This window comes from Pseudoliparis swirei, chromosome 8 (genome assembly GCF_029220125.1).
Source record: "Pseudoliparis swirei isolate HS2019 ecotype Mariana Trench chromosome 8, NWPU_hadal_v1, whole genome shotgun sequence".
Taxonomy (NCBI): domain Eukaryota; kingdom Metazoa; phylum Chordata; class Actinopteri; order Perciformes; family Liparidae; genus Pseudoliparis; species Pseudoliparis swirei.
In genome coordinates this window covers 18,057,172-18,082,486 of record NC_079395.1, presented here as the reverse complement: position 1 = coordinate 18,082,486, position 25,315 = coordinate 18,057,172, and the positions used below count along the sequence as shown (strand labels likewise).

At 43.3% G+C, this 25,315-nt stretch overlaps 2 protein-coding genes across 4 annotated transcripts; both read left to right on the top strand.

The window, feature by feature from the left end:
- The first annotated feature begins 27 nt into the window (after nucleotides 1-27).
- LOC130197888 (solute carrier family 22 member 13-like) lies at nucleotides 28-5,350 on the top strand. Of its 3 annotated transcripts, XM_056420856.1 has the most exons (11): nucleotides 28-548; nucleotides 622-725; nucleotides 807-961; nucleotides 1,045-1,213; nucleotides 1,490-1,610; nucleotides 3,731-3,825; nucleotides 3,916-3,959; nucleotides 4,049-4,130; nucleotides 4,212-4,320; nucleotides 4,405-4,611; nucleotides 4,801-4,887. In XM_056420856.1, exons 1-10 carry the CDS (start codon nucleotides 174-176, stop codon nucleotides 4,582-4,584), a joined length of 1,434 nt encoding a protein of 477 aa, XP_056276831.1. In that variant the 5' UTR covers nucleotides 28-173; the 3' UTR covers nucleotides 4,585-4,611; nucleotides 4,801-4,887. The 3 variants fall into 3 exon arrangements, with proteins under 3 accessions (XP_056276831.1, XP_056276830.1, XP_056276829.1); XM_056420855.1 differs by having other exon boundaries at nucleotides 3,916-4,130; nucleotides 4,801-5,350; XM_056420854.1 differs by having other exon boundaries at nucleotides 3,916-4,130; nucleotides 4,212-4,611; nucleotides 4,801-5,350.
- A 722-nt stretch (nucleotides 5,351-6,072) lies between these two features.
- On the top strand, nucleotides 6,073-19,181 carry LOC130198474 (uncharacterized). The gene is made up of 20 exons (XM_056421644.1): nucleotides 6,073-6,447; nucleotides 6,529-6,632; nucleotides 6,725-6,879; nucleotides 7,595-7,763; nucleotides 7,838-7,958; nucleotides 8,198-8,292; nucleotides 8,431-8,645; nucleotides 9,058-9,166; nucleotides 9,527-9,733; nucleotides 10,104-10,152; nucleotides 13,130-13,525; nucleotides 13,604-13,707; nucleotides 14,342-14,496; nucleotides 14,597-14,765; nucleotides 14,856-14,976; nucleotides 15,998-16,092; nucleotides 16,383-16,597; nucleotides 16,697-16,805; nucleotides 18,506-18,712; nucleotides 18,815-19,181. Exons 1-20 carry the CDS (start codon nucleotides 6,073-6,075, stop codon nucleotides 18,870-18,872), a joined length of 3,228 nt encoding a protein of 1,075 aa, XP_056277619.1. The 3' UTR covers nucleotides 18,873-19,181.
- Nucleotides 19,182-25,315: the final 6,134 nt, after the last annotated feature.

The following is a 25,315-nucleotide window of genomic DNA, read 5'->3' as shown; positions in this document are numbered from 1 at the left end:
CTCAACGAGTGAGGAGTAGTTCCTGCGTCTTGACGCCCGGCTGTCTTCGTCTTTGCTTCAACAGGTCAACCATTTGTTCCCGTGTTCCTCACTGACCAAGGAAGTTAAACATTGAATAGAACTGGAGCTTTAAAAGAAAATCAAACCAGGGTTTCACGCACCGCAGTGGGAAGATGGTGGAATTCGGAGAGGTTCTGAAAGTCATCGGAGACTTCGGATTCTTCCAGAAGCTCGTCATTCTTGCGTTAGCCTGCCAGAATGTCCTACTGCCCATCTTCTTTTGCAGTTTCCTTTTCATCCAGTCCGATCCAGAGCGACACTGTGACACGGACTGGATCCTTCGGGCGGACTCCAACCTGACCTCAGGTGAGCAGCTGAACCTGACTCTGCCCCGCGAGGAGGACGGGGCCTTCAGCCGGTGTCGGATGTTCGTCCCGGTGGATTGGGACATCGGCGCCATCAGGGAGTACGGACTCAACGAGACCACAGGGTGCCGGGACGGATGGGTGTACTACGACACGCTGTACGACGCCACCATAGTCACTGACGTAAGTCGGACATTGGTGGGAGATTTGCAGTTTCTTCTCGGCCCGCTGATTGTTGGCGGCGTTGTTCTTGCAGTTCGACCTCGTCTGTGACCGCTCTAACTTGGCTCAAGTTGCGCAGACCGTCTTCATGGCTGGTCTCCTTGCTGGTTCATTCATCTTTGGCCCTACGGCTGAAGCGTAAGAGACGGGGCGGCGGACAACAACTTGGCTCAAGTGCAAAGAAGCCTAAACCTTCTAGCTCTTCCTTTTGAACTCCAGGTACGGCCGCAAGAGATCCACCCAGGTACCGGTGGTTCTCCTGCTCGTATTCGTCATAGTCGTCGGCGTGTCTCCAAACGTCTACGTCTACATGGCGTCACAGTTCATCGTCGGAGCCGCACTCGGAGGCTATAGAATTAACTCCACCATACTAGGTAGGAGTTATTTTTTATCGAACCAACAAGTCTCTGATTGTCTTTTTAAAAAGTGATTTTGCTGTTTGAATTCTGTGTCGTAGCTACAGAGTGGATTGGGGTCACCAAAAGGTCCTTGGCCTCCTGTATGAGCCAGATGTTTTCGTCTGTCGGACAGTGTGCCATGGCTGGTCTGGTCTACGCGATCCGTGACTGGAGAACAGTGCAGTATGTCATAGCGGGAGGGCAGGCCTTCATATTGTTGTACACATGGTATGTACCGTTTACTACTTCATTATCGTTTGCCCTGGTGCTCTTATTGATCACTCATGCACCTCCTGATCAGACCTCCAGTTCAGCCATGTGTGTCCCGTGACGTCGTAGCTCTCGTGTTACAGAATGACATCATACGAAATCCTTCATGTCTTTTCGGATGATTTCTGAGAAATGAACCTTGTCTGTAGATCGGCGTCTGATTGAGACTCTTTGACAAATTGATAACGGTTCGTGAGGGACTCCCAACGCCCGAATTGTGACTAATCGTTTCAGGTGGACTCCGGAATCGGCGAGATGGCTACTTGAACAGGGACGAACCGAAGAAGCAAATGAATTGATCCGCAGAGTCGCAGCGATCAATAAAAAGAAAATCCCAGAATATCTGCTGGACGAGGCAAGTCGGTTTCAGTTTGAGTGACATCTGATCAAAGTATTACTCTAAAATACAAGACACCAGTACTTGTGTGAGGCTGTACTGGTACTCAAGGGGGACATGCTCCAAATGCCAAGGCAGGAGTTTGGGACCTATGGAGCGATATATCGGGCGGGGCGGGGGGGCATCAGACACAGCCAGGTCCAATGGACCCTACGAGACATGAAGTCACAAAGACTCCGGAGTTAATAATGTGCAATAGAGAGATGTAAATGCATCCATAAGTAGAGAGAGAAGAGGATACAGGTGTTCAGTGTATCCTAAAACGTCCCCCAGCAGCCTATAAATCTGTATCAGCATCTCAAGGGGCTGGACCAGGTGAACCTGATTCAGCCCTATAACTATAAGACTATAAAGAGGAAAGTCTTCAGTCTACTCTTAAATGAGGTGACTGTGTCTGCCTCCCGGACTGAAGGTGGAAGCTGGTTCTATAAAAGAGGAGCTTGATAACTGAAGGCTCTGGCTCCCATCCTACTTTTTAAGACTAGGACAGCGGTTCCCAAACTTTTTAGGCCACGCACCCCCTTCTACATCCCGACCGGGTTCACACACCCCCAATCCCCCACACCCAGTGGTGTAGTGGTCCCTGGAGAAGTGGGTATAGAGCGTATTCACTCACGTGACCACAACAAACTCTGGCGGCCATCTTGGGGTCCCACCACGGCATTGTTTTGCTTGTTTGTATGCCGCTCTTCCCTTAGAAATGACCATTATATCCTGAAGGAGACACGATTTCAGTTCAAAGCGGTGTGCCTTGTGATTATACTGTGCCTCACTGTTGGATGTGGGACTAATGATTCAGAATATGGGTTTATCAGCTCAACAAGACAGGCTATTACTTCAACTTCATGCATCTACTCCGGCTTCACTCGGCGTATGAGCGTTAGGACTGTTCTCATGTGTTTCTGTTGATACATCGGGTTGTGGGCACGTTTCCATTGACACTCGTCAATAATCTCTTTTTGCTTTTTCGCCGAGCGAAAATCAATGTTTCACTTGCGCAAAAGGAACTGTGGATGGAAACTTGGGAGGAAGCCATGAACATGGCAACTCCGTCGGGCGATGTCTGCCTTTACTCTGTGATTCATTTCAAGGTAAAATAAAACACTGGCTCCATGGGAACAGCACTCAGCACGGCCAGCCAAACAGTCACTGCTGGTCCTGAAGGAGCTGGAAGCGGCTTCATCCAGACACTCGTCCTGGAGGCGGAGCTGTGACTACGGATCATATATGAACCCAGACACGGGGCGCTTGATGTTCCGACATTTGTGGTATTTCCACAACAAGTATAACGCAGAAATAGTTGTTGATGTCCCATGGTCGATAGCGGAAATGAAAACTGTTTTACAGGAATGTGACCGGGCTATGTGCTGGTAACTAGGGGTAACTAGCGAATTAACCACAAAGTGTTGAGCGAGTAAAATCAGGTAAAAAAGCGTTGCAAATATTCAATTCCAACCGCTGAAATCTTTCTTTGGTAATGCAGAAGGACATGAGGTTGCTGGGCTCAAGCTTAATCAAACAGCGGACACGATAGGTCAACTTCTTCTGACATTTAATAAGTGGGACCCCAAGATGGCGCGATTGAGATTCTGACGTCACGTGAATACGCTCTATACTCGCGCAAAGGAGAGTTGTTGACGGGGGGGGGGGGGCTAGTGAGAGTGTGCTCATCCGTGTGTCTGCGCGCAGCAAGGCAGAGCTCCGATGCCGTGCTGCGCGCATCGCTCTGCCGCGCGAGACATTTTTATTACTGGACAATAATAACAATAACATTTGGCCACATACTTACATCTATTAATGCGACGGATGGGCCTGCATATTTGCACAAAGCTCTCCGATGTTTTTTTAAATTATGTTTAACATTAATTATTACACCATTAGACCACCATTAAATTTTTCCTCTCGCGCACCCCCTAGAGGCAGCTCGCGCACCCCCAGGGGTGCGCGCACCACACTTTGGGAATCCCTGCTCTAGGAACTACAAGTAGCCCCGCATTTCGAGAGGCAGCTCTCTAGTGGGGCAATATGGTACTACAAGCTCCTTAAGATATGAGGAGAATAATATATTTGCCCTTCAGGTAACTGGGGAACGAGAAGTCCAGAGTGGAAGTATCAAAGCCCTGTTTACCTCAACGGTCCTGATGAAATATTTATTTATCATATCCTTCGCTTGGTAAGTTTTGAGTTCACTCTGGAAATCTAGTAGCACATCTAATTAAATGCATGTTTGTGTCATTTATTTGTGTTCTGGTGATTTTTAAAGGTTTTCATTGAACCTGGGCTACTTCTGCCTCGTTCTGAATGTGGGTAAGCTCGGCCTGAACATCTTCCTGGTTCAGTTCCTGTTTGGCATCACTGAGGCACCGGCTCACTTCCTGTGTGTCTGGGTTCTGGAGTTAATAGGGAGAAAGAAATCCCTCATTTCGAGCCTCCTGTTGGGCAGTTTCTTTTGCCTCCTCACCCTGGCTTTCCCTCGAGGTGAATTCCCTGCCCTTCACGTGAAGGTACATCCACCTGACTGCTGGTGGTTTAACACTGAACCTCCATTTTTAATTCCAGACAGCGCTGTGGTCATCACAGCCCTTGTAACCACCGGGAAGTTGTTTTTGAACTGGGGCGGATCCGTATGCATGGTCTACATCCAGGAGTTGTTTCCCACCTCGGTCAGGTATAAAAGTATACACAATATGCGATTCAAGATATTCTCCATCCAGTGCGCGTTTGGTTTTGGGAGTGAACTCCGCTCTTTCAGGCAAACGGCTGTTGGCTTTGGCTCCATCGCCTACAGAGGAGCTGGCTTGCTGTCCCCGTTGCTCAACATCTTGGCCGTGTACCACTGGTCCATCCCCACCATCGTCTTCAGCAGCCTCACGCTGACCAGCGGAGCTCTCGGCTTCCTGCTCCCCGAGACCAGGAGGAAGGAGCTCCCTGATTCAACCCGTGAGGCCGAGGGCAACAGGTAGATACTCTGCAGGATTCACTGAGCAGCTGTGCCAACATGTTGAATCTAAATAAAAAAAATACTATTTTGGGGATAGTTTGAGACAAGTAATTTCCCTGTGCAATTGGAACTAGCCGTACATGAACACACTTGAAGATAAAGGACAGGTGTTGGTCAAAATGATGTTGTCTTCCTTTTTTATTCTAGGAAAGTGACCAACCAGAAAGCAGGAAGTGGCTTCAACGCGGTCGAACACACCAGCACAAAATCGACCAAACTCTAGTTGGAATAGTGTATTTTTACAGATGTTTTTGTTGTGTGTAGAGCACGAGCTTTATGTGGCCGTCCATGTCGCCGAGTTTGCTCCCAGTCGGACTCGATCGCGTGTTTTTTTTATTGCCGTCATTTGTGTCTGTTACTGTTTCACCGCTCTCGCGGCAGCAGGAAGAAGGGAGGAACCTGCATCATGCGCAGCAGCAGAAGGAAAAGTTCGGGGTCATGAGCTGACCCGGAAATGTAAACGCAACAGGAGCGAGAGTCCACGAGAGGATGTTGCACGACACGGCTCAACCACAGGTGCAATGGCATCTAATCTTTAGATAATTATTTCAATGCGTGACCCCTGAATACGAAGGCGGATCGACTTCTGACACTTTGACACCAGGAGAGATGTTTTGAGCGGTATTGAAGTTCAGGTGACTGTATTGTATTTAACATGGAGACCACAAAGTCCAAATAAAAAAATTTGAAAACTGAACTTTATGTTGCCGGTTATGTTTTTTTTCTTGTTCCCCATGGTTATGTTGACGTACAGGTTGTTAACCCCTCAGTATAGAGAGCTGTGGCGGAAGCTGATGGGGTAATAAGAACACAATACTGCAGCTCAAGCAGAGGCCTTCAGAGGGAGGACACAACTTTAGTGTTCGACTTCTTCATAAACATCAAATAAATTCTGTTTCTCTCACTGGTTGAAGACGATGCTCCCTGTTTTGATTGAGCTCAGTGTATTCTCGTCAAAGTTCTGCTGACTCCACGTTATGTAACCCGTTTATCTTGCCGGAGACGTTCAATGAGTCAGCACGTCGTAAAAATTGGTAAAAGATCAACAGCATTTTCTCAGAGGGCTATGTGACGTAATAGTGCCGAGTCACTGTCTGCAGAGAGTCTCCAGTGAGGCGCCACAGTGGCATCGGGGTTTAATTAGCAGCTCTGATATCGCAGATTTTAGTCTTGTATTTAAAAAATACAATTTAAACTTAAATCTTGTGTTCTGCAAGATTGCAAAAATGCTAGTAACATGTTCATTGTTACGATCGGCTTCAGGTCACAGCAAACATATTTCATGAAGACGACGAGTCACAATGAGATGTCCACGTAACTGCTGGTTCATCATTCCTGAGAGGGTTTAAACATTAATGAGCATTGTTTAAAGGTCACTGGGCAGCTGCATCTCCTCACTGACAACAACCCGCCTTGAACATGGCACATTTTGGAGAGATTCTGAAGAGCACTGGAGAGTTTGGATTGTTTCAGAAGATCACTCTTCTGGCTCTCTGCATCCCAAATATCATTCTGCCTTTTAACTTTGCCAGTGTGTTTTTCATCCAGTCCGATCCAGAGCGACACTGTGACACGGACTGGATCCTTCGGGCGGACTCCAACCTGACCTCAGGTGAGCAGCTGAACCTGACTCTGCCCCGCGAGGAGGACGGGGCCTTCAGCCGGTGTCGGATGTTCGTCCCGGTGGATTGGGACATCGGCGCCATCAGGGAGTACGGACTCAATGAGACCACAGGGTGCCGGGACGGATGGGTGTACTACGACACGCTGTACGACGCCACCATAGTCACTGACGTAAGTCTGGCTCTTAGTCGTTTATAACATGCATATTACATAATCCTATCAAAACGATCATTGTGTCTGCTGTGTCTACAGTATGATCTAGTTTGTGAGCAGGCTAATTTGTTGGAAGTGGCCCAGGCGGTGCTGATGGCTGGCATTCTCTTTGGTTGTCTCTTATTTGGACCTTTTGCTGAATCGTAAGTGTACCATGTTATCGACGCTGTATTTAAAAAAAAGAGTGTTTTTATTCTACATAAATGCTGATATTGGGTTTTTTAATCTTTTCCAGGTTCGGTCGTAAACGGGCAGCTCAGATTTCCGTCATTTTGCTGGCGATATTTTCTCTCACATCTGGATTAAGTCCCAATTTCTATTTCTATTTGGTATCCCAGTTCATGGCGGGAATTGGCCAAGGAGGTTTCCGACTGAACGCTGTCATATTGGGTGAGGTCACTTGTGAAAAATAAAACAATTGAGGGAGAGTGTCTGTTAAACCAAGCACTGAATTCATAATGCAAACTAACTCACCGTTGTTTTCATCCCAGTATAACTGTTCATCATAATTCTACAACGTCCAGAAGAGATACTGTAATCCTCTGCATACTCGACTAGACTGCTGGAGCATCTTTTTAACTAATAGGAGCTCATGCATTTTTGTCATCAATATAATGCTAACTAGAATGGTCACTCGGTAGAGCGCATACCTTCGCATATCACAAGATTGGGCATTGCATTATGAACATTTTGGCATTAGTTGCATGCCAATTGGATAGAAATTGACCGCGCTATGGTAAAAAGAAGATTTTGACCTTTTCATGACCTTGACCTTGACCTTTGATCCGATCGATCCCAAAATCTAATCAAATTTCATGCGATTCGGTTTAATACTTTTTGAGTTATGCGAGTAACACGCATACAAATAAATAAATAAATACACGGCGATCAAAACATAACCTGATAAACTAGCAATTATGTTTCTTTTTACACTCATGTATTAATGCATTCAGTTTTTTATAAAAAACTTTTTTTTTGCTTAACCATTTACAACATTCGTCTGTTCTGGGGCTCCATAATTATTGCCGGGGGAGAAATGTTCGCGCCATGAACTGAAATGTAACCATCTCTGATGTCCCTGATGTCCCTGATGTCCTGCTTCTAGCCACTGAGTGGATCGGGCCTTCCAAAAGATCGTGGGGAGCTTGTGTGGCTCAGCTGTTCGGTGCCGGTGGCAACGCCATCCTGGCTGGCGTGATCTACTTCATCAGAGACTGGAGGCTGGCTCAGATGATCACAGCAGCTCAACTTGCAGTTGTTGCTATTTACATATGGTGTGTGTGTTACTCGTTTGTTTTAAAAAGGTAAATTACAGATTTCTGATGAGTGTCTGTCACATTTATGGCAGGTTTATTCCAGAGTCAGCCAGGTGGCTGTTGGACAGAGGGAGGACAGAGGAGGCTAAACAGCTGATCATCAAAGTGGCCGCCATCAACAAACGCACTGTTCCAGACTCTCTGCTGGAAAAGGTGCACACACAAAAATTATATATATATATTTTGAAAGCCACTGTATCAAGACTTAAATGTGACACATACTGGTAATAGCAAACATATGATGGTGGAATCACTATGACAAAAGAAAATGTCATGCATGATATTGGCCTGTGAACCCTACAACCAATCGGACCGTGCTGGGGTGACACCATTTGCTCACACGAGCAAGCGTCAGCGTGACATTGTGTGTCCACCCCCCTTGTGCGTTACAGATTGTTAAGAAAGAAACTGAGAACAAGGAAGGCATAGTAACACTTATCCAATCCTCTGTGCTTAGGAAGTATTTCTTTACCTTAATATTGGCATGGTAAGTCGCGTTTCATCATACCCATAACAACCCATACTGAGCCTATGCATGACGCATTGAGATGCTCAGGTAATAACACCTTCTTTTACAATGCATACTTCAAGTTGTCGAACACTCGCTTTGTGTCTGTACCTTCAGGTTCTCATCGAATCTCACCTACTACTGCCTTTCTTTCAATGTGGGGAATCTCGGCTTGGACATCTTCCTGACGCAGCTCATGTTCGGTCTGACTGAACTACCAGCTCACGTACTTTGCATCTGGCTGCTGGAGGCAGTGGGCAGAAAAGTGTCTCTGATAGCCACTCTCCTGATTGGAGGATTCTTGTGTGTCCTAATCCTCGCTGTTCCCCAAGGTAACGTGTCTCGGTGTCTAGTAACATGTCTCTGGATGGGTTGCAATCCAATTGAGAGCAGATATCCATGACAAAATTAGATATGATTAGAAAACTTTATTAATCCTCAGAGGGGAAACTCATTTACCACCAAACATTCATACAGACAACAATAGACACAACAGACAAGAAACAAACTACAAGGAACACACAAAATCAGAAGAAGACCCATAAAACATGACCATCAGAAAGATGATAAATCTAAATCTAATGTACGATGTTAGTGATCCACTTTCTCTCCAGCTCCACCAGCAGGTTGACGTTTCCCATCGGTTTGATTGCCTCAACCTCCCAGAGTCGCCGTTACGGTTGCTGGTTCTACACTAGTTTGTACATGTGTGTGTGTGTCCGACACTGTGTTATTCTGGTCAAGGTGACGCTGTTGCTGTGACCACCTTAGCAATCTCAGGACGCTTTTTCATAAACTGGGCCGGATCCATATGCAACGTGTATGCTCAGGAGCTGTTCCCCACGTCTTTTCGGTAAGCCGTGCCCATCCGAGTGTCTCCCTCTCACTAGTGTGATGCGCTCAGAAGGGCGTGTTCATAAGAATGAATGCACAGCAGGGACATAGCGCTTGCCTTTGATTGGTTGTACACCGCTGAAGGACACCAGTATGTTAGCTGTTGGCTTGTCTTCTATTTGTTTCGTTGAGCAGTAAAAACATTTAGATATTTGTTCTGTACGTAAAAACCTATTTGAACTATTTTGGATTTGAGATTAAATGAAGTTTAAGTATGATAGGTGTTCACTGAGATAAAATGAAGAAATCCTGCTCCAACCACGATGGAATACTTTATATGAAGAAGCTGTGCACCGAGCTGTGTACGTCTCTGTTTCAGACAAACGGCCTCTGGTTTGGGCTCCATAGCCAGCAGAGCTGGCGGCTTGCTGGCCCCGTTGCTCAACATCTTGGCCGTGTACCACTGGTCCATACCCACCATCGTCTTCAGCAGCCTCACGCTGACTAGCGGGGCTCTCAGCTTCCTGCTCCCCGAGACCAGGAGGAAAGAGCTTCCTGATTCAACCCGTGAGGCCGAGGGCAACAGGTAGATACTCTGCAGGCCGACGGCCTTCACAACACTTTCACCTGGAACAACGGCACATGAATCAGATGTTGATTTTCTATAGCGACCTTCTGGTCTCCCGACCCACTTGAGCAAATTATATACTTTAAGATTAAATGTTTTGTTCAGTATGAATAATGGTGTATTAGCTACTTTTAATCAATCTTAAGGAATGTGCACAATCAAATATGAAAACCCTTTTCCATTTGGGCTCAAGAAGTGACACACAACTAAAAATATTCTGTATTCTTTGTTAACAAAAAGATTTAAGAGGAATACATAAAAGAAAAAAATCAACAAAGCCCAATCCAACTGAACAACAAACTCTTGTGTGTCTTCATTTCTCCCACAGAAAAAAGAACTCCCTGAAGAACCACAGTGAATCAGACACGCCTGCACAAGTCATGTCCACGCATCTGTAGTCTGATTACTTCCATTTCTGGGGGTTGCTCTGCTAGCAGCAGGGACTCGGGATGCTGAATGTTTATCGGTCCTCCAGCAGCCGCTGGTCTCACCCTGATGACGTCAGCCAGAGATGTTCCTCTTTGAGCGTTCCTGCCACATTTCCACGTGCACACAAGAAATATCAAATTGTAATCGGCAGATTGGCATGAAACGTCCAGAGTATGTTCACGCGCTCTACTTTGGACACCTGTAGCGCCACCTTCAAGATGTCTCAAAATCAAAAGATCTGATTGCTGTGGAAGTTACTGATAACGTTAAAGCTCACAACGTTCTTTCCATCTTGTGCCAGCCTCAGGACAACGTCTATACTTTGAATCAGTCGGTCAGTCTTTATACTGTTCCTCAAATCATTAACTCATCTGAGATCTACATTCTACTATTTGATTGCCAACACTCTCAATAACAACTGTTCACACAGGTGGTCTGTGCGTTTTGATGAAAAGAAAAATGTTACTGTGGAAAAACACGCATTTCCGATTTTCTCAAAATTAATTATTTGATCTTTTTGAGAGGCTCAAACCAAATAGCATTCACCTATTGTTAATCTGCAAATACAATGGAAACTATCTGCAAGGTCAATGATACAATACGTGAACAAGAACTTTATACTTGGAGTAAAAGTTCAACAGTCCATTTTTAAGAGAGGACAGCAACCTGGAATAGTTGAAAGGCTGCAGAGAGAGCACCACCTCCTGGTCTGTTGACCCAGCTGCACAGGTACAGTTACACAACCCTATATCACGGAAATTACGTTCCCCCAGAACTAAAACGTAATGTGCAATTACGTTTGTATTTGACGTATTACAAATACGTCTCTAATCAACTTATCTCTGCTGTTTGTTGTCTCACTTTTCTACAATGCTGTTATTATTTAAAAAAGCGTCCTCTAGTCTTATTTATTATTATTTTATATGTTGTATCGCTTGCGTATTATGAGCAATAGGCGTGTTTACTTCTCATGAAACAAATCAAACAAATCGGGCAAATAATTCGTGAATCGTGAATAAAACATGATTTAAAAAGAAATAATGGAGCTATGAACTTGTTTTTTGGTGCATCCGTTCCTGGGACGTGTGAGCCTTGTCGGGGAATGCACAGTCTCCCTGCAATGGTAATATCTACCCGAAAATATTGTAGCGACCCTGTAAAATGCCTGTGTAGTAGGAGATATAAGCCGTCAATCACGGTGTGGCAGTGTGCGTGCTGGTCGAGGGGCGTGCCTGTGATTGGCGGAGCAAAGGGGAGGCGGGGTTAACCTGTCGGGAAACGGGAGTTGGGAGTGGTTGACTGGAACCGTGTTGTGTTAATGTTAGAGCTGTTGAGGAGCTGTCTGTCTGTGTTGGTGGATGCCCAATAAAGTACCGGTTGATAACGTTGTCCCGTCTCCGTGCCATTACGTCCGAAACGTTACGCACACACACACACACACACACACACACTACTCTGCAGACTGAACCTTGACCTCCTAATTGTCTCTAAAATATAACCTTACTGCTTTATATTCAACATATTATATTTACCTAAATATAATACATTGAGGTCATGGGGTGAAATCCCCTGCAAAACAGGAATTGTCAACTTGCCAATATCCCTTGTAAAATACTTAAAACCAGTCTTTTTGAATTGTTCATACTTTCAATCAACTTAGAGATGTGAATTATTTTCAAATTCAAAGAGGAGCATCTGCATATGAATACCCTCAAGTTTGGGACAGATAGCTGCAAGTTAAGGGCCTCAAAAACAGGTCCAAGCAAGATGCCTTTTTTCAATTAATAACAGCATTTTAGAAAAGTGAGACAACAAGAGGCCGTACAAAGGTACCATCCACCTCCCTCATGTAAACACATGCAGTCTATCTATATGTAGCATGTGTCTGACCTCTCAATGGTCTGGAATCAACTGAGACGTTGATGCTGCCGAGTTAAGTCAAACGAGAAAGACGCCAAGTTGAAGCACTTGTGTGAACGTGCGTGTCCCACAATAAAAATATACTTGCATATATATTAGAGTTTTTCAATGTTTTTTTTTACTGGAAGTAAAATAACAGATTTTTAAACATGCTTTTAAAACACAAAAATCCATGCTGTGGAGTGGTAAGCTAAAACTACAGAGAGCTGTCTCACCTTCAATGTGCAATCCACTCAAGCATCTATAAAAAAATCATGAACATCATAAATCTTTGAATGAGCGCAGCGTTTTTTTAAACCAAGGTTAATGCTTAATGTTTATTTGTTAAGATACAGGGTTCATACACATTTTGACCAATGGATTTCCATGACTTTTCCATGACGTTAAACCAAATTTCCATGACCAAACTGAAATCTCAGTGTATACAAGAAAGTGAGAAAATGTAGTATTTAAACGATGACAATTCCAAAGCATACAATATACCTTAAATGAAACAAATGAATGAGAGACAGTAGTTTGATTAAAAGAATAAACATTTATATACATGTTTATTCTAATAAACATTTATTTATATATGTTTATTATTTTAAATCAAACTATTGTCCTTTATGTGCAAATCCATCTGTTTGGACTTTAAATAGTGGTTCAGGCTTTGGTCAGACAGAAAGACATCGGCCTTTCCACACGTTGACAACGTTGAAGTGAAGGAGCCACAACGAGCAGAGAGATGAACATTTGTTTGCTTTGTTGTGTTTACTTATTTAAATGTCAGGGATTGCTCTGTTTTGTTGAAAATGCAAAACAAAGAGTAAAAAAAGAAAAAGAAAAAAAAAGTCAATGATTAAAAATCAGACTCGAGTTCAGCATGATAAGAAACATGATATGTATACTTTGACCACTTTAAATGAATAGTTAGTCATTGCTTTACAATATAAATATAAACTTAGGTTAAACATAAATAGGAATTGTTTAGAGCTGTGCTGAAGCACTTTTCAACTGACACAGAGGGAGCTAACTCAGCTCAACATGGCAGATTTTGGAGAGATCCTGAGGAACATTGGAGAATTTGGGTTATTCCAGCAGGTCACTCTGATTGCACTTTGCTTCATCAAATTAATTCAGCCTTTTGTTTTTGCAAGTTTCCTTTTCATCCAGTCCGATCCAGAGCGACACTGTGACACAGACTGGATCCTTCGGGCGGACTCCAACCTGACCTCAGGTGAGCAGCTGAACCTGACTCTGCCCCGCGAGGAGGACGGGGCCTTCAGCCGGTGTCGGATGTTTGTCCCGGTGGATTGGGACATCGGCGCCATCAGGGAGTACGGACTCAACGAGACCACAGGGTGCCGGGATGGATGGGTGTACTACAACACGCTGTACGATACCACCATAGTCACTGATGTAAGTAATGAGTGTGGAAACATTATTGTTAAGAAATTCTTCCTTTATTTAATGTTTTTCTTCTTTCTTTCTTTGCAGTTTGATCTAGTTTGTGACCAGGCTAACATGGTGGAAGTGGCACAAGCAGTGTTCATGGCCGGTATTCTCGTTGGTTCTATCATATTTGGACCTTTGGCTGAATCGTAAGTGTATTAAATGCATATAATCACATTAATAAAATCCTGAAATGTCCCCACTGTGGGAATAATAAAAGAATATCTGATCTAATCTCATAAATATTAATGTTAATATTTGTTATAAGCCTTGTAGAGACCTATGCGTGTAGTCTCAGGTCAGGCGGGAGGTGAACACCCCACTTACAGCTCCCATTATTAAAAATATTCATTTTTACAATTTAAGATATTAGATGCAATTTGTTTCCAACACTAAACTAACTACGAGCAGTGTGTATCTGCATGTTTTGAAAGGTAGTAAGCATTAATGTATGTTTTCTAAAGGTTTTAGATAGTATTAAAAAGTATAACCTTGTTTATGCTGCTTATCCAGATCACGTTAATACAATGAATTGTATTATTAGGAATTATTGATATATAGTGCTGGGATGAACTGAATAATGTCCGATTTCATTCTGACTTTCCATCTTACTCCTTCATATTCCTTGTGTGTCCTTATATTAAATACTTATTTTTCATTAAATAAACCTGTCCCACGTAGTTAATTGTCTGTCAGCTATTGCACTCTTTCTGCAAATTAGCACCATTATTTATTTACATTCTGTGCTTTGACCATAAGAGAAACTCGTCTTTTTTGTTGCAGGTTTGGTCGCAAACGAGCAGTTCAAATTACAACAGTTTTCTTGTTCTCGTTTACCGTGACAACAGCACTATGCCCCAATGTCTACTTATACTTAGCATCCATGTTCATGGTAGGAATTGGAGGTGGAGGCTATCGAATCAACTCCATTATATTAGGTATGAACTATGACCAGGTATCATTTTGTATTATGTGACATTGATTAATATTTAAATAAAAAATAGTATAACACCATAGTGTATATTTTCCTGAGTGCAGCCACTGAGTGGATCGGGCCTTCCAAACGGTCGTGGGGAGCTTGTGTGTCTCAGCTGTTTGCGGCAGTGGGACAGTGCGTCCTCGCTGGTCTGATCTACTTCATCAGAGACTGGAGGCTGGCTCAGCTCATCACAGCAGCTCCAATTGCAGTGGCTGTTATCTACATATGGTGTGCATTAACTACTCTTTGTATTGCCTTTGATCATTTCATTTGTAAATGATTGACTATTTGAAGTGTCACTTCCTCTGTTCCTGTTAGGTTCATTCCAGAGTCAGCCAGATGGCTGCTGAGCAGAGGAAGGACAGAAGAGGCCAAGCAGCTGATTGTCAAGGCAGCCGCCATCAACAAACGCACTGTTCCAGACTCTCTTCTAAACAATGTACATGTCTCTCTTTTTTAAAAACCATTATTCAATTCAGTATATTTTATATAGCCCAATATCACAAACTATATTGGCAAATTACGACAGGAGGCTGGCCCACCAGACAGGAGGCATCAGACACAGCCAGGTCCAATGGACCCTATGAGACGTGAAGTCACAAGGACTCCGAGAAGGAAACAGAGTTAATAATGTGTGATGGAGAGATGTAAATTCAGCCATAATGAGTGAGAGTGAAGAGGAGACAGGTGCTCAGTGTATCCTAAAATGTCCCAGAGCAGCCTATAAGCCTATAGCAGCAGATCTATAGACTGGACCAGGTGAACCTGATTCTAGGAGACTCTTGGAACCACAGGTAGCCCTGCATTTAGTGAGCGCAGCTCTCTAGTGGGACAATATGGTACTACAAGCTCCTAAAGATATGATGGAGCATCACCAATTAAGGTTTTGTAGGTTAAGATAATTTAAAATGTTATTATTGATTTTACAGGGAGCCAGTGCAGAGCAGCTAATACAGGAGTCATGTGATCTATTTTCATAGTTCGAGTTTGTACATAAGCTGCAGAATTCTAGATCAATTGGAGGAAACTAAGAGACTTATTAGAGCAGCCTGATAATAAGGAGTTGCAGTAATCCAGTCTCGAAGTAACAAATGTGTGAACCAGTTTTTCTGCATCTTTTTGAAACAAGATGTGTCTGATTTTTTAAATGTTATGTAGATGAAGAAATGCAGTCTGTGAGATTTGCTTCACGTGGGAGTTAAAGGACAAGTCCTGATCAAAGATAACGCTGAGATTCTTTACAGTGGTGTTGGATGCCAGGGCAATGCCATCTACAGAAACCACATCACCAGATAATTGATCCCTGAGGTGTTCAGGGCCGATTCAAATTACTTCAGGAAGTTGCAGGTCGTCCATGTTTCCATGTCTTTAAGACATGCTTGAATTTTAGCGAAACATAGTGTTGGGATATGCTTTATATCAATAAATATGTGTTTCACAAAAGATTATTTCTGTTACAGATTGCTGTGAAAGATGTTGGGAACAAACCAGGAATTAGAGTTATTTTCAGATCACCTGTACTGACCAAATATTTATTCATCATAACATTTTCATGGTAAGTAGTAATTTCCAAGAGCTCTAGTTACTTCTTAAAGAAAATTAGCGAAGGGACCAGACTATAATCATGTTTGTTCCTGCTATATAAAGGGTCTGTGAGGTTTGACCTTAAGGAACTGTGGGGGGAACTACAGCCTAATATAACACATGTGCTGATTAAGCTATACATGGGTAATGTTCAGATAATTCAATTGTGATTAAGATAATATTTTATTAATGCTATATAATATCGGACATTCAAGGTCTCATCCTCTACATGACTAATGTGTTTCCTGTCTTTAAACTCAGGTTTTCACTGAGCCTTGCCATCTTCTGTGTGTACTTCAATATTGGAAACTTTGGCTTAAGTATCTTTTTGACACAGCTGTTGTTTGGTGTTGTTGAAATACCAGCTCATATACTGTGTATGTGGCTGCTGGAGGTTTTTGGCAGAAAAATATTATTTGTAGCAGCACTTCTGTCTGGAGGACTCTCTTGCATACTTATCCTGGCTGTTCCTCAAGGTAATGCCCTTTATACATTCAAATCAAAATGATAACTTCATGTTTTTGTCCTGTGTGTCTGGTTCTCACCTTTTGTTTTTGTGCATTTCTTTTTTTCAGGAAGTGACATTGCTCTTACGTCCTTAGTCGTTGCAGCACGCTTCTTCCTGCTCTCGAGTAGTTCCATATGTAATGTTTATATTCAGGAGTTGTTTCCAACATCTGTTAGGTAGGTGATCACAGGCTTGATGTTTTCCAACAGGATTTAAGATATACTAAACTGTTCATATGAATTTACGAAGGGCTCCAATGGCCTCAGGTCTTCAGGTAGAGCCACTCTGGCCGTTCCGAAGTTAAAGCTTAAATCTAAAAGGTGACCTGGAATGACCTTCCTGGGGAAATAAGGCTCACAGAATCAGTCAACTTCTTTAAACCACACCGTTGAACACATTTTTGTAGACTTCCTTTTATGGGTCTTGATAGTGTTTTAATTTTATTGGATTACTTTTTATAATTGACGTGTTTTTTTGCAAGGCTTATCCATCTTTCACCATCACTTGTATTCTCTCTACGATGCTTTTGCTTCTCCTGCCTTTATTATTATTCATGCAATAAGTCACGCGTGTGCATGAGTGAGTCTGTGATGAGGTGTGCACGGCTAATCTCGCTTTCTACTGCAGAAAACATCTTAATGTTTTGGGTGCCAGGTTATGGCTCAAGGACCTCTCGTGGTTTCAGTGATTTAGAATTTATCAAAGAAATCTTGTATTGCCTTTATCAATACTACCCTCTGATTTAAAGCCCTCTCTTTCTTCTTTCTCGCCCTCTCTCCCCCCACACTCATGAGTCTTAGGCCATGTTTACACAGAGCCGGGTATTTACAGAAACTAATATTTCTGCCCCTTCCTTTTCAAAAATAACGTTGTACACACAAGGTCGTTTTCAAAAAAGTTTCTGTTTATATGAACCCGCATAAATACGCCCCCGGGCGCCATCATAACTATGCCAAACCTGTAGTCGGCAGTGTAACGAGAAGGATAAAGACATGCAAACCAATCAGAATTCTCAAGACTCGAGACCTCCGAGGAGTGTCCTCATGTCAAGGAGGAAATAACTCGGGCGCACCTGACAACGAAAATGAAGGCAGTCGACACTGGACGTAGGAGCCAGTGTTGCCAGGTCCGCGGTTTTCCCGCGGAATTGGGCTACTTTTGAAGTGTTGCCGCGGGTTGAATCTTTTGTCCGCTGGTTCGGGTAGACCTATTTTGCATGCAAATTACATGAATATCTTTAAATAAAAATCCATATTTTAAATGAAATAATTTATTTATACACAAATCCTACCAAACTGACTCCAGATCAGTACGTACACACATGGACATTGGACACGTCCACATACACACACTTTAAATGCAGTGTATATGGTTTGGCACGGGCATATTTTGAGTTCTGATATTGGGCTGGTTTTGTCACACAGACCTGGCAACCCTGGTAGGAGCGGCCAAACTAACTGTAAACATAGGACGCTCACATGACGTGAAGTATTTTTAGTCGCATACTGTGACGTTTGACAACATAAAACTCCGTTTGACCTAGTTCACACGCAAACACAAAAATTGAGTTTTCAGAAATCTCCACTTTGGCCGGAGTTTTTAGAAATGATCGTTTTCCGTGATAAAACCTCCGTTTTTGTGTAAATGTAAGGCCAAAATGCATGAAAATATATGCGTTTTCCCATCGTGTAAACGGGGTCTTAGTCCCGTTGAGGGACAGCGGTTTGCAGTGTGTTTGACTCACAGCTTACAGAACTATCAGTACATACCCTCAGTACATACGGTACTTTTCAGCCACCACGTGTTGTGCTTTATGAATAATGTTTCTTTGATCCGAGTGTGGAAATGTCTTCCATTTTCGTCCTCCCCCTTTCAGACAAACAGCCACAGCTTTAGGAGCCATATCAGGAAGAGTCGGTGGATTACTGGCACCGCTGCTTAACATCTTGGCTGTGTACCACTGGGCCATACCCACCATAGTCTTCAGCAGCTTAACACTGGTCAGTGGAGCCCTCTGCCTCCTGCTTCCTGAGACCAAGAGCAAAGACCTTCCAGAGTCAGCCGACGGGGCCGAGGATAACAGGTAACTATCGCACATATGTATATGACATGTCATTAGACACGTTCATCTCTTGTGTTTTATTATTTGCTTCCTGATGTCTCTCATCCACCCTTTGACTTTCAGAGACGGGACCTGCACAAACAAAATCAGATGTTCAAATTCGGAATCAACCAAGCTGTAGACATGTTTAAAATCTATAAAGTATTTACTTCAAGTCATCACAAAACAGAAAAGTAGCTGTAGAAGTTATAGTGTTGCACGCACAAAGGTCCCTTGCCTTCAGCTTGTTTTCACTACTTTATTTGTCCATAGACGAGTTGTAATGATGCCGTTAATGATGACCTACATTGTTGTGAGTTATTTTAACACTTCATACGTATACATGATACCAATCATGTGTTCATAATTTAAGCATTAAGAATGCCTCTATGTATGTGAATAATGTCTCTAAAAATAAAGCAAACTGCCTTTACAAGGTGAATATACAGAACATGGAGATCCTTTCATTAATGCGGGAGGTGGAGCATTACCAGCTAGATATAGATGGGCACCACCCCCCTTGTGCGTTACAGATTGTTAAGAAAGAAACTGAGAACAAGGGAGGCATAATGACACTTATCCAATCCTCTGTGCTTAGGAAGTATTTTTTTACCTTAATATTAGCATGGTAAGTTGTAGCGAAGGACAGCCTTATCCCTCCCCCCACAGGAAAAGTGGGTGGAACCTAAAAGTTGATAAATTAGAGCACCTGTGAGCAGGAAGAGACGGGAGAACCAACAAACATTTGGGGAAAAACCAACATGGTGACCAGAGCGAGGAGCGAGAGTGGGTGAAACCGGAAAAGCAAGACTTGAGAAGCAGATGATCCAAGTAGCTGTCAGAAGCCCCTCCAGACCAGATCCTGCTCGGATGCCCGATAATCTCCTTCCCGACAGAAATGCCCTACAGATAAGTCCTGTACACCCTCCTCTTCAGGCCCGACCTCTCTGTTTCTACCAACAATCCCACACAAACACAAACACTCTCTCACTCACACACACATACACACACACCTTCCCCATCTTCTGAACTGGACTTTACAGGACATTTCCACCCTCCTGCCATTGCACACATCCCACTGCCCCTCACACTTATTTCATTGTGGTTTTGGAAATGATATGTTATTTAATTAACGTGATCTGATTCGGATGCCTCCTGGACGCCTCACGTTAGAGGTTTTCAAGGCACGTCCTACTGGGAGGAGACCCCGGGGAAGACCCAGGACACGCTGGAGAGATTACATCTCCCGGCTGGCCTGGGAACGCCTCGGGATCCCCCAGAATGAGCTGGAAAGTGTTGCGGGCGAGAGGGAAGTCTGGGTCGACCTGCTGGGTCTGCTGCCCCCGCGACCCGACCCCGGAATAAGCGGATGAGAATGGATGGATGGATGGAATTAACGTGATAAGAGAAATATTTCAGTTATCTGCAGACTCCTTTTGAGTTGGGTTTTCCGTTAAAGGACAGTGTTCGTTTCTTTTGACCCGAAGAACTATATAAAACTTGAAAGACACTGAATGAACTGTATTCCGGGTTGTGTTTTTTGTGTTTTGCTTTGTGTCCTGCGTGTTTTTTGTTGTGAAGGAACGGGCTAGCCAGCTGGGCCCTTATTGTTGAGTTAGTAAACTTAAAATACTGGGTAAATGAGATCCTACGCTAAAAAGTTCCATTTCACCATACCCATAACAACCCATACTGAGCCTATGTAGGACGCATTGAGATTCATATTTCAAGTTGTCGAACACTCGCTTTGCGTCTGTACCTTCAGGTTCTCATTGAATCTCACCTACTACTGCCTTTCTTTCAATGTGGGCTTGGACATCTTCCTGACGCAGCTCATGTTCGGTCTGACTGAACTACCAGCTCACGTACTTTGCATCTGGCTGCTGGAGGCAGTGGGCAGAAAAGTGTCTCTGATAGCCACTCTCCTGATTGGAGGATTCTTGTGTGTCCTAATCCTCGCTGTTCCCCAAGGTAACGTGTCTCGGTGTCTAGTGACATGTCTCTGGATGGGTTGCAATCCAATTGAGAGCAGATATCCATGATAAAATTAGATATGATTAGAAAACTTAATGAATCCTCAGAGGGGAAACTCATTTACCACCAAACATTCATACAGACAACAATAGACACAACAGACAAGAAACAAACTACAAGGAACACACGAAACCAGAAGAAGACCCATAAAACATGACCATCAGAAAGATGATAAATCTAAATCTAATGTACGATGTTAGTGATCCACTTTCTCTCCAGCTCCACCAGCTGTTAGGGTTCCTGTCTGCTCCTAGTGTGTGATTCCCTGTCTTGTTTCCCTTCTGTCTGTGTGGTGTTGTCTGTCTACAGTATCCACCCCCGGTTTCCGCCCACTGCCACGCCCGCTTCCGTTGGACCAGCTGTGATGAGTTCTGGTAATCACCAGCAGTGGTTATAGGGACCATGTCTTTCTCTGGCGTGCTGTCAGGTCGTTCCGGTAAAACCAGTTGTTCAGCAGCAGCGCACAGGCTCGGTTGAGTTGCCCTCCTGACTTCACAGGCTCGGTGGAGTTTCCCTCCCGACGCCGGATCAGCAGAGAGCGGTTGAGTTACCCTCCTGACTTTGGAGTGAGGCTGCCAGTTCCCCCGTGTTGAGATTTGTTTGTTTCTTGGTTTTTGGTTTTGTGCATTCAGGTTAATAAAATCCTGAATTTAATTCTGAAGCTACTGTGTTGCGTGCGTTTGGGTCCTCCACAACACTCATATCATAACACCAGCAGGTTGACGTTTCCCATCGGTTTGATTGCCTCAACCTCCCAGAGTCGCTGTTACGGTTGCTGGTTCTACACTAGTTTGTACATGCGTGTGTGTGTCCGACACTGTGTTATTCTGGTCAAGGTGACGCTGTTGACCACCTTAGCAATCTCAGGACGCTTTTTCATAAGCTGGGCAGGATCCATATGCAACGTGTATGTTCAGGAGCTGTTCCCCACGTCTTTTCGGTAAGCCGTGCCCATCCGAGTGTCTCCCTCTCACTAGTGTGATGCGCTCAGAAGGGCGTGTTCATAAGAATGAAGAGGAAGACATAAAAGAAAATCAACAAAGCCCAATCCAACTGAACAACACACTCTTGTGTGTCTTCATTTCTCCCACAGAAAAAAGAACTCCCTGAAGAACCACAGTGAATCAGACACGCCTGCACAAGTCATGTCCACGCATCTGTAGTCTGATTACTTCCATTTCTGGGGGTTGCTCTGCTAGCAGCAGGGACTCGGGATGCTGAATGTTTATCGGTCCTCCAGCAGCTGCTGGTCTCACCCTGATGATGTCAGCCAGAGATGTTCCTCTTTGAGCGCTCCTGCCACATTTCCATGTGCACACAAGAAATATCAAATTGTAATTGGCAGATTGGCATGAAACGTCCAGAGCAGTGTTGGGAGTAACTTTGTAATGCGTTACTCCCAACACTGTTGCAAAGTAACGCGTTACTGTAATTCCACTACTTTTAGCGGTAACGAGCATGTAACGAAGTATTTTTTTAAATCAACTAACGCAGTTACAATTACTGAAATTTAAATGAGTTCGTTACTCGCGTTACTCTCTTTTGTGAAAAATGAACACTTGCAGACAAGAAGACAAGCTATGCCTACTTTAGCTGCTTCTGATCTGACATCGCAGGACCTTGGTGGCGCAATGATATTGTAACGTCTCGGACGTTATGGCACTGATGACACGGAGACGGGACAACGTTATTAATCCTCCCTTTATTGGGCATTCACAAACACAGACAGCGTGCTCCTCTCGGCTCAGCAGCTCGAACGTCAACAACAACGCTTCCCGTCAACCACCCTTAACTTCCGTTTTCTGACAGGTTAACCCCGCCTCCCCTCTACTCCGCCAATCACAGGCACGCCCCCTCGACCAGCATGCATGGTGCCACACTGATTGACAGCCACTTCCAGTGTTGCCAGGTCCGCGGTTTTCCCGCGGAATTGGGCTAATTTTGAAGTGTTGCCGCTGGTTGAATTTTTTGTCTGCTGGTTCGGGTAGACCTATTTTGCATGCAAATTACATGAATATCTTTAAATAAAAATCCATATTTTAAATGACATTTATTTATACCCAAATCCTACCAAACTGACTCCAGATCAGCACGTACACGCCGACACATCCGCGCACACAGGTGAGCACACTCTCACTAGCCCCCCCCCCTCAATTATATACAGCACCTCAAGGCACCTTTGTTTTCTCTTTTAATTAGTGTTAATACTGTAGGCCAATCACTTTTATTTCATTGGGCCTAATGTGGTAAAAAAAACACTGTTAAATGACTGACAGTTATTTTTTGTTAAGTATTAAAAGGGACTTTTGGACTACTGCTTGATTTGAAGGCCTGTTGCCCTGTTGATTGCAATAAATAGGTCTACAACATATGTTTATTGTGTTTAACTGTTCAGTACTGTTCATTACATTAAAAAAGCAGACAAAGTAACTTAAAAGTTACTTTCCCTAGTAACTAATTACTTTTGATATACAGTAACTAGTAAAGTAATTAAATTACTTTTAAAAGAAGTAACTATAACTAATTACTAATTTTCAGTAACTTGCCCAACACTGGTCCAGAGTATGTTCATGTGCTCGACTTTGGACTCCTGTAGCGCCACCTTCAAGATGTCTCAAAATCAAAAGATCTGATTGCTGTGGAAGTTACTGATAACGTTAAAGCTCACAACGTTTTTTCCATCTTGTGCCAGCCTCAGGACAACGTCTATACTTTGAATCAGTCGGTCACTGTTGTATGTTCCTTAAATCATTAACTCATCTGAGATCTACATTCTACTATCTTTATTGCCAACACTCAATAACAATTGTTCACACAGGTGGTCTGTGCGTTTTGATGAAAAGAAAAATGTTACTGTGGAAAAACACGCATTTTCGATTTTCTTAAAAGTAATTATTTGATCTTTTTGAGAGGCTCAAACCAAATAGCATTCACCTATTGTTAATCTGCAAATACAATGGAAACTATCTGCAAGGAGGTCAATGATACAATACGTGAACAAGAACTTTATACTTGGAGTAAAAGTTCAACAGTCCATTTTTAAGAGAGGACAGCAACCTGGAATAGTTGAAAGGCTGCAGAGAGAGCACCACCTCCTGGTCTGTTGACCCAGCTGCACAGGTACAGTTACACAACCCTATATCACGGAAATTACGTTCCCCCAGAACTAAAACGTAATGTGCAATTACGTTTGTATTTGACGTATTACAAATAGCCTACGTCTCTAATTAACTTATCTCTGCCGTTTGTTGTCTCACTTTTCTACAATGTTGTTATTATTGAAAAAAGCGTCCTCTAGTCTTTATTATTATTGTATATGTTGTATCACTTGCGTATTATGACAGCAATAGGCATGTTTACTTCTCATAAAACAAATCGGGGAAATAATTTGGGAATCGATAATAAAACATGATTTAAAAAGAAATAATGGAGCTATGAACTTGTTTTTTGGGGCATCCGTTCCTGGGACGTGTGAGCCTTGTCGGGGAATGCACAGTCTCCCTGCAATGGTAATATCTACCCGAAAATATTGTAGCGACCCTGTAAAATGCCTGTGTAGTAGGAGATATAAGCCGTCAATCACGGTGTGGCAGTGTGCGTGCTGGTCGAGGGGCGTGCCTGTGATTGGCGGAGCAAAGGGGAGGTGGGGTTAACCTGTCGGGAAACGGGAGTTGGGAGTGGTTGACGGGAACCGTGTTGTGTTAATGTTAGAGCTGTTGAGGAGCTGTCTGTCTGTGTTGGTGGATGCCCAATAAAGTACCGGTTGATAACGTCGTCCCGTCTCCGTGCCATTACGTCCGAAACGTTACACACACACACACACTACTCTGCAGACTGAACCTAGACCTCCTAATTGTCTCTAAAATATAACCTTACTGCTTTATATTCAACATATTATATTTACTTAAATATAATACATTGAGGTCATGGGGTAAAATCCCCTGCAAAACAGGAATTGTCAACTTGCCAATATCCCTTGTAAAATCCTTAAAACCAGTCTTTTTGAATTGTTCATACTTTCAATCAACTTAGAGATGTGAATTATTTTCAAATTCAAAGAGGCGCATCTGCATATGAATACCCTCAAGTTTGGGACAGATAGCTGCAAGTTAAGGGCCTCAAAAACAGGTCCAAGCAAGATGCCTTTTTTCAATTAATAACAGCAATAGCATTTTAGTAAAGTGAGACAAGAGGCCGTACAAAGGTACCATCCACCTCCCTCATGTAAACACATGCAGTCTATATGTAGCATGTGTCTGACCTCTCAATGGTCTGGAATCAACTGAGACGTTGATGCTGCCGAGTTAAGTCAAACGAGAAAGATGCCAAGTTGAAGTACTTGTGTGAACGTGCGTGTCCCACAATAAAAATATACTTGCATATATATTAGAGTTTTTCAATGTTTTTTTTTACTGGAAGTAAAATAACAGATTTTTAAACATGCTTTTAAAACACAAAAATCCATGATGTGGAGTGGTAAGCTAAAACTACAGAGAGCTGTCTCACCTTCAATGTGCAATCCACTCAAGCATCTATAAAAAAATCATGAAC